Source organism: Alligator mississippiensis, chromosome 7, assembly GCF_030867095.1.
Source record: "Alligator mississippiensis isolate rAllMis1 chromosome 7, rAllMis1, whole genome shotgun sequence".
NCBI lineage: Eukaryota > Metazoa > Chordata > Crocodylia > Alligatoridae > Alligator > Alligator mississippiensis.
The window spans coordinates 22068944-22078582 of NC_081830.1; the positions used below are offsets into that span (position 1 = coordinate 22068944).

General features: G+C 47.9%; 1 protein-coding gene across 1 annotated transcript in view; it reads right to left on the minus strand.

The window, feature by feature from the left end:
* The window catches only part of PEBP4 (phosphatidylethanolamine binding protein 4), a 154731-nt gene extending 145665 nt beyond the window's left edge, over positions 1 to 9066 (minus strand). The window contains exons 1-3 of the mRNA XM_006263899.3: positions 9034 to 9066; positions 8195 to 8340; positions 6445 to 6577 (exon numbers count right to left, since the gene is read on the minus strand). Coding sequence (XP_006263961.2) covers positions 6445 to 6577; positions 8195 to 8340; positions 9034 to 9051 — 297 coding nt within the window. The 5' untranslated portion in view covers positions 9052 to 9066. The remainder of the gene's footprint in view (positions 1 to 6444; positions 6578 to 8194; positions 8341 to 9033) is intronic.
* Between the last annotated feature and the right edge of the window lie 573 nt (positions 9067 to 9639).

The window sequence follows — 9639 nt, forward strand, 5'->3', positions numbered from 1 at the left end:
GTGGGAAAGTGGTAGCTTGATCTCCCATGCTCTTTGGGTCTCAGTGACCCTGTATCAAGTCTGCTCAGGCTGCCTTGTAAAACAGATTCCCACTCTCCTTCGCTTCTAATCTTGCACACACAGCCGGGGATGCAACAAGCAAGGTGGGCGCTCATCTTTGGGCACCTTTATTGTGCCTACTCTGGCATCAGAGGCTGCTGGCTAATGCTGGGCTTCAGTTATACCTGCAAAACTTCTGACTTAAATCCTGGCCTTGGTAGTATGGGACAGCGGATAAAAGGACTGGGACTCGGGAGAGACTTTACTCCCACCCCCAGCTCTGCCACTGAGTTGCAGTGGGACCTGGGGCAGATCATTTTGACCACCTATGAAATGCAGACCATGATACTAACCTCTTCAGTAAGGCAGCTTGCAAGCTGCAGATCCAAACCCACACACAAAAGCCAAGTCTTGCTCACATCGCTCGGGCAGCTGTTGGGTGTGTTGCTAAAGCTTCCCCCCCCCCCCCGCTTTAGCCACATGCAGACACTTTTCAGGACAACTGTACTTTGCACCACATGATCTGCAGGGAGGAGAGCTTCCTGGTAACTACCAAGTGGCTAGTGAAACTGGTGCTTAATTCAGCTGCTTAGCAACTGCAATGCAAAGACCTCCCAGAGAGTAAGCCTCACAAAGCTTCTTCTGTGTCAATTGCCTCTTAAGTGGCACGAGTCGCTGCAGCGTTTGATAGGATCCGTCTTTTCCTAGAAGTTATGGACTGGCGCAGTAGCCAGTGGGAAGTCGAGACTTCGTCCGCAATCCGGAGACAAACAGATGGAAGCTGGAGGAACATGGAGATAAGTTTGATGGACTTCAGAGTCAGCTCCTTTTAGGCCACTGGCATCCATCAGGTTTCCACCAACTCTAGCATGCTCACTGGGCTCAGGCTGGTCCGTGTTTGACTGGGAGACCCACATGAAGCACGCCGGTCCTGCAAGCGGTGCTACAGATGATTCTGCAGGTCGTCCTCTTCACCTGCCCGGAGTCTCTGCATGGTCCTTGGGGCACCGTGCTACCAAAAGCGCTGCCTTTCACAGAGTTGAAGCCGACAGTCTTGCACTTGCGGTTACTAAAGATCCTTCGCACCCGAGCAGCCCCAGTGCCCTGTCCGATATTCCTTTTCAGGTTCCCACCTTCTCCCTGGAGTGATTGGGATGCTAATGAGAACCAATGGTGCCATCTACCGGTACTCTACAAACATAGCAACCATTTAATATTATGGTGCTACTGGATTAGAGAATTACAGGCTCTCCAATTACCCTTCTCTGCCACATGCAGGGTCAAAGAGGAGATCCCTGCAGTTCAAACAGTCAAAGCCCAAGTGGGCCCAGCTTTGCACCCAAGAAGCTATGGATAGCTGGGCAAAGTCAGTGAAGACTGGGCCCGATGTGGGAACAATTTCTATCCGGTCTGTACAAGTTCAACTGACGCCACAAGGACAAGAGCAGTTCTGATGTTTGTAGCACAAGGTAAGAGCTTTAGAGCTCACCTATCAAAGACAGGAATACCCAATTACTGGTGGGGGCACATTTCTCATAAGAAAACCACTCTCTCTCCAATCTCTCAGTTCTAATCCTCAAAGGGAATTTACAAAACACCTTTCACAGACGAGGCTACGAACTTCACTTCAACCTTCTGGATACAAAAAGTTATGGACTAAATCTGACACTGGATTTATGACGCATTATAACCTGCCTAACATCCGACTCCTCAGACACCGCTCCGCTATTCACCAGCTACATTCATTCCCCTTCCCCGCTCCTCCCCAACCTCTCTCACCCACCGACTCCTCAATTTACATCTTCACTGACTGACTTTCATGCATGCAGACCAGCCTCTGGCTTCTTTACTATTCATTCCATCCAGGAAGAGCGCACACCAACTGCAGATGCTTCCTCAGCCTGATAAAGGGTATTTGTACCCGAAAGCTTGCAAAGAAGCATTTTTCCAACTACTCGAGTTGGTCTAAAAAGATACCAAATTTATCCAAAGAACCTTGTCTGCCTTAGAGTCCATAATGAACTTTACCTCCACATTTGGTTTAAGGATCACCTGGCTCACAACAACTGCTGGCAGCACAGGCAATAGCCTTATTACAGGAGATGCCTTGGAAATGCTGCTATCCACATAAAAGTTATTTACAAATGCTGTTACCAGCTTGCTCCAGATGTGACTCTGCTTCCCCCCAGGTGAAGAATTTCAAGGTAAGCACATTGGTTCAGAGAAACTGCGTGGTTCTTGTGGAGTTTATTTAAACACAGGCTTCCTAACTGATGGTCATGCCTAGTCCATCACACTCTTCCCTTCAGGCTGCCACCTGTGTGTGGAACCTTCCTTAAGATACCCTTTTGCCTTGAAAAAGTCTTCCCATGACAACACATAAGGAATAGCCTCCCCAGCACCAAAGACAGCCTTTCATCCAGTTGGCTATGCACTGCCCAGGTTTGCTTCAGAGTGCAGGAGTCTTGGCATCTTCCTTTAAAGCCGAACAGTGCAAACAGGATGAGGAGGATGCTCTGGTACTCCCATCCTGTCCAAAGCTTGCCCCAGGAAAGATTTTGCTGCTGGAAAGTTCTGAGCAACTCAATCTGGCAGCCTTAAGGTGCGAAATAATTTCCCAGCCCACTCTCATGGCTCTGTGCTTACTGAAAGACAAAGTTATCCTTGGTAAAAGGTTAAACCCATTCAGCTTCATCTGCTGTAAACTGTCCCCAGGTTTGTTCAAAGTAGCGATGGGAGCAGCACACACAACTACAACCAAGCTCAACTGGCTGGGATCTCAGGTTCAGCCCAGCATGAAGGCAAGGCTGATCTGCAAACATCAGATCCAGGCTTGGATCCCAAGTGCCCTGATGCCGAGGTGTTCAGGTCCAGGATTCAGATTCTACTTTCTCTGTGCTGGATCCATCTGGGACAACCCAGCCAAACTGACCTGCAGGGGGATTTCTTCACAGCAGCATCTGGGAGATGCAGAGTCTGGCTTGCTCTAGATCAAAGGGTCCAACACTTTCTTATTGCATACCCTTTGCCAGATTTACCAGCTGCCCACATATCCCTAGCAGCATACATTTTATATTTTAACCCCTTAAATGCCAATAATTATTATAATGACAATTAAATCTGCCATTACACAATTTTTCCTGCATACCCCACAAAGATGTCTTGCATTCCCCCAGGGGTACGTGTACCACAGTTTGGAAACTCCTGCCCTAGAGTCTCTCGGTCTCTTTCCCTATTGCCCAGTAGGGGTCACTGCCATGCTACAAGTAGCTCATCTTCCCAGCTGGCTGGGGGAGCAGTACAGAAGTACCAGCTGGTGGTGGAGGCGTGGTGGGATGCAATTTGCTGCTGGGTCATGTTGAGTCATTGGTTTCCCTCTCAGTGGTGTTGAGAAGTCTGGTGATGCTGCATGCTGTTGGCAGCCACCATCTATTGCTGGCCAACAAGTGCCTGACAAAATTTGTTCTTTGCAGCCTCTGGCTAGCTAAGCACAGAAGCCAGCAACACCCCCGCCCCCACCTTCTTAGCCCACAACTTCTGCTCCAGCAAATCCTCCTGCATGGAGGCAAGCAGGTTTTCAGATCTCTTCTCCCGTCTTCTACCTCCCACACCCCACCCGTGCTTGAATCTAGGAGTGATTTAGTATGTTCCCACCCTCAGTGGCTCACAGGAGATAACCCTCCCTCTTCTCCTGTGGCTCCTAGAGGCTCCCAGGGACAAAGCATGGACCTCTAGCTCTGATAACCCTGCAAGTAAGCAGGATATCATCACTACAGCCCAGATTGGTACTTGATGTTGTTACAAGGACTGAAGCCAAAGAGTAGCAGGCCACAGGGACCTCAGGCAGATTTCAGCAAGCAAGAGATAGTCATTTATTCATAGATGTTTGGGTCAGAAGGGACCTTAGCAGATCATCGAGTCCAACCCCCTTGCCCTGGGCAGGAAAGAGCTCTGGGGTCAGACGACCCCAGCCAGGTGCATGTCTAGCCTCCTCTTAAAGACCCCCAAGGTAGGGGAGAGCATCACCTTCCTTGGAAGCCTATTCCAGATTTTGGCAATCCTTACCATAAATAAATTCTTCCTGTTGTCCAACCTAAATCTGCTCTCCATCAGTTTGTGGCCATCGTTCCTAGTTACCAGGGCACCTCTTGGAGTAAACAGAGCATCTCCTGTTCCTTGCTACCCTCTTCCCACCCCCAGATGATCTTGTGGCCACCTACAAATTCATCTTGCAGCCTTCTCTTGCGGAGGCCAGAGAGATCCAGGGCCCTCAATCTCTCCTTGTAGGGCTTTGCCTGTAGGCCCCTAACCACAGGGGACTCCTTGCAATAGACAAATCTCAGGAGCATACACAAGAAACAACTGGAGCCCTAACTTCCTTCCCTCCTGTTCCTGTTTAGCCACCACCTCTCCCTTTGCCTGGAGCACTGCCTGGCAAGACCCTGCATGCCTCTTGACAGGCTAGCAGGAGCAGCCACCTCCTTTCATAGAAAATGAGGGTTGGCAGGGACCTCAGGAGGTCAGATCTAGTCCAACCCCTTGCTCAAAGCAGGACCAATCTCAGCTAGATCATCCCAGCCAAGGATTTGTTTAGCAGGGTCTTAAAAGCCTCCAGAGATGGAGATTTCACCACCTCTGTGGCTAACCTGTTCCAGTGTTTTATACTGCCCTCCTAGTGACAGTTTTTCTTAATAGAAGTTCATCCCTCTCTTTAAACCAGCTTCTCCCCTAGGCACAGCAGCTCCTCTGGGCCAGATGGGTTTGGAGACTAGATCACTGCCCCCCCCAGTTCAGAGTCCTTCCAAAGCCCTTTCTACTGGACTGCAGCCTCCTCATGTGTCCTCAAAAGACCAAGGGATCCTCGAGATAGGGCTGCAATCAGCTGTACAGCTTAGAAACAAAACTAGAGCCTTGGAATCCCTATAAAGTGGTTGATTGACGCATCCCACTGCTTGAACACAGTGTGGTCTAGATATGGGCAGGACAGGTCATTCTTCAGACTACATAGACGCTGGATGTACTAATGTTTCCAAACAGCGATTTCAGGGCAAGTGTTACACACACAGTCCCCTCAGCCAACAAAGCTGTGAGCCTTTGTATTAAGTGCCAGGTTTACACAATTACAGAAAATCTGCAATTACGCACCATTACAGGAACCCACACACTGTCATATTACATAGTTTACACTGTCTGGGCAGCCAAAGACTTTATCAGATTAATATGGCTTTTACAAGACAGACTCAAGTTGCCTAGAAGTCGCTGGGGTGGGGAATACAGGTGCCAAGCAACGGTTTTGGGTACAAATATAAAAAGGCTTGCAAGACTAAAGGAAAATATTTAAAAGCTTTTCAACTTTCATTCAAACATAAGAGTTATCCTGGGGGGGGGCGGGGGGAACGACACTGATGACATTTGAAAGTTGGCAACCAATCTACTTGCTGAAAAACAGTGGAAAACAAGGAAACGGCACCAACGGTAAAAGTAAATAAGAGACTGTGTAGGTGTCCCGATCAATAGTACCAGGTGTCCCTAGTAATGCGAGAACGAAATCTCTTCTAACTCCTATAATATTTAAAGATCAGACCTGAGAATATCTTCATAAGGGAACACAGAGGTCTAAGTACACGAGGTGGGATTTTCAAAAGCGTTCCTCACTATGCATCTCTGCTCCCAGGGGGATTAGTGGGATTTTGACTGCTGACGTCCCTGGGAATTGACATAAGCCCATGTAGTACATTTTTTAAAACCTCAGCCAGATGACAGATCTCATTTTTCAGGCAGCGTTTCCGAGATGGCCTTTGATGCTCAAATGAAGGAAGACGGCATTGTGGAAAAATGCAATAAGAAATCCCCAATGAGCACTAGAGCCCAGCACCAACCCCTGAGTCCTGTTCCTTCAGGATGAGGTTTCAAGCAAAGCGTAAAATGTCCCATCAACTGCCAGGTACAGAAATACTTCATGTATACAGGTGTAGGACTGTGCATTTCACACAAAAAATAAGATCCCCAACATCAAGGCATTTCTCCTCCTCTAGGAAAACTTGAATACTGCTAAAGCCCCAAAGTACAGACACTATCTTGCAACTCACTGCATTTGCTTGCAGTATTTATTGCCAGCCATGAGATGTCTCTCTGCAATGCAGAGTTCTTGACAGAGTGCAATTTGTTGGCAAACAAAAGCAGCAAGGCTGGAGCTCAAGCTACGTGGAAACCTGTATACGCATCTATAGATGACAAGAGTTTTGTTAACAAATGCCTCCAATGTAAGACAATGTCCCATTCAATGCATCCCGAAAGGTGAAACACATTGCTGAATCTATCAGTTCAATACCTAAAGGAAAACCAGGTGGGCTCTTCAAGGCTGCCATGTGCAATCACACAGCTATGATGCGATCCTGGGCTTACCTTCTCAGCTTGTGGATATTTAATCTCGGGGTTTCTCCACTCCTTGGTGATCCGTTTCCTGTACTGATGGCACTTGGGAATGTAGGTGCAGCCAATGTCCCCCAGTTCTGGGTAGAAAACTTGTAAATCCCCTCTGGAAAGAAGCAGCAGCAGAAAGAGCCCGAGGTGAGACTAGGTTGCATAGGGTTACTTCGTAGGAGAAATGAGGGGGTTTTCTGAAGGAAAGGAACCAGGGATTGGATCGTGAAAGGAAATGAACCCTTAGCCCACCTACACGTGCCTCAGAGCACTCCTGTTATAACAGCTGGAGTCATGCCAATACACAGCACAGACATCTGTCCAAATTCTGCACCACTGTTCCCTACCACATTACCCAACATCACAGAAAAACACCCTTTGTCACAGACCAGGAATGAATTGCACCATGATCACGATTACAGGTCAGTTTTGGGCCAGATACAGACAGATAAAAAGGATCTAGTGTGGCCTTGGGTTACCTAAACAGTTAGCCAAAATGAGCATGGCCCTTGTTGAGAGGAGACTAAAGGAATACATGCAGTATGCACAGGACTGGCAGGACTGTGCATGGTGTGCAGGAGGGCAGAGAGTTCAAAGCCAGATGTATGGACTGTGACATGTGGGAGGAAGTACTGCTAAGTAGTGAGGTTAAGTCTACACTTGGGTTAATCATTTGGAAGCTTAGTTTAAGTTGCTGGTTTTAAAAGAGCATTTAAGTTCAGCTTGAAAAAAAATGGAGAAGCGATTTTTAAGCAAATGTCCTGAGCAACAACACTAAAAATATACGTATGCAGAAGAGACATGATCTTGTTCCTAGCACTGGCTTCCTATCCAGGCTTCTGTATCCAGTATCAAAATAATGATCTCTCCCACCTCTCCTGCATTGGCTGGTAACTGTAGTAGCACATTATTTCCAAGTAGCCCAGCTGTTAGATGAGAACAGTATTGTGCAAGTATCCATTTCTCTACCTTGCAAAACATCATCTCTACACTCCCCTCCCTGCTGCAGTTCTTGTTAGAGTGCATCCAAGTTCTTCATTTAAAAAGAGTGATTGTTCCCCAGCAAAATCAAATCTCTCTGTATAAAGCCTCTAAACCTCCAAAAACAATTTGTTTCTTTGGAATTTCTCTACAAAAGAGGTGTCTTTTTTCTACTTTCACTCATTTCAGGGAATAGTTATACAAAAGACTGTCTTAGAGGTCAGGAATGACTAAACTTGCCCAGCCATGGTTGTAAGGGCCAAGTTGGTATAAATTAATGCAAAAACTCCATGTCCCAGCATGCAATGCTTCACCTTGGTCTGACCCAAAACAAACTTCAGAACAAATATACTGCAGAAGTTATTTCTTCCATCCCATGCAGCTGGAATCTGCTGACCCAGAAAGTTACAATCTGGATTTATAAAAGGCCCAGAAAACATTGCCACGTTATCTGGCTTTTCGGTCACAATCAGACTGCATGATTCAGGGCACTGTTTTTTTGTTGCATGAGTCAGGAAGGAAGGAAGTCTCACCTTCCTTTCCCACAAACTGTGTGCAGCTTTGTATTGCTCAGGGAACTGCCTTCTTTTAAAGAAATAATATTATGGCTTAATAATGCTAGAAGGAGTAGGTTACCCAGTGCCATGGATGGGCTACTGCAATGATCTGGCATAGGAGGCAAGTCATGCCTACCAGGACTTGGGTGCCAAGGCATTTGAACATGTAAGAGAGACAAATGGAAGTCACTCACTGGCAGAACTCGGAATCTGGGCCATCCAGCTTCTCAAAGTCGCAGGTCTCCATGAATTCACTATGCTGCAGGGTCTTGCTTTTCCAGGCAGCAATGCCAACTAGGCCCATGGCCAATAGGACAGCGACCTGCACCTTCATCCTGTCCTGTATAAAGGAACCAAGAGACAGGAGGTTAGGACTTCCCCCAGGCCATTCTGCACCCCAGACCATCACTGCAAGGCCAACCCTGTTGTATGCAGGCTTCCTTCGGGCACCAACATCAGTACACCAGCTTCCCGAATAGACAAGCTTCCATTAAGAGCAGATCGGCATTCTCCCTCCGCCTCAAACGCATGTACTCTCTCGCTCCAGTTCTACAGCGTGGAGACCATTTTCAGCTGCTTAGCAATTGCACCAGGAGCGTGAGAACATTTCCATTGCATCTGTCAGTGCTGCTGATCAGCTAGTCCTGGAGACAAGCTACAGACAAAGCAAACTCACTCTTACATACCGCTTTTGCTTTGCCAATTCTACATCATTTAATTCCAATTATGTCAAGCAGTCACTGCATTTCCTAATGAGGTATGGTGCCAGGAAATGCTGAACGCCTGCCGGGCTCTGTCAGCTGCTTGTCCTTAGCCAGACCCCGCTGCTTCAAGGGCCCACTCCTGCTGTGCATACAAGACACGCGAGCAAAGCTTGGAGGGAAAAAATAGCAAACAGCAAAAGTGCAGCTGACTGAATAGAGGTGGGAAATGCAGGTTTCCACATTCCTTCCTCTGATGCCAAGTCAACTAAGATTGCCACACTGCTCCTCCACAACCCCAAGACACCCAGTTCCCCCTCTCTGTGCCTTACCATCCTCTTTTCTTGCATCAGCCAGTCACCGCCACCTCACTAGTTTTAAAACAGCATTTCAACTTCTTCCCAGATGCATCCTGCTGCACCAACCTAGAATTGCAGCTCAAGCCAAATGCAGCCGGAGCTGACAAGGCCAGGTTTTGGAGCCACGGGACCCCAAGGATAAGGGATGCAGTGATCTGGGGAAGTGCCCCACTGGAGCAGGATGGTCAGCTAGAGAAGCTCCTGAATGGGGAAAGCAGGAGACCTGGGCTCTACTCCCTACCTGGCTACTTTGCCACTGCATGAAGTTCGGCCAGTTATCTCCTTGCCTCCACTTCATCACTCAACCTTGAGTGCCTCTGTCTGTTTACAAGGCAAACACTTCAGGGCAGGGTGGTTGCCTCACTGCATGTGCAAACAGCACCTAGCACCATGGCAGGGCAGTTGTCTCAGTGTCTGTAGGTACTGCTGCAGCCCAAACAATGATGTGCTGTAGAACCGTGTCTTTAAGCATTGGATGGGCTCCCACTCCCACATCTAGCACCCGGCCAGGCAAGGGTCAGAGCAGACATCCTCTCTATAGCTCAGACACCAGGGCAAAACAGACTTCTTTCTCCTGGG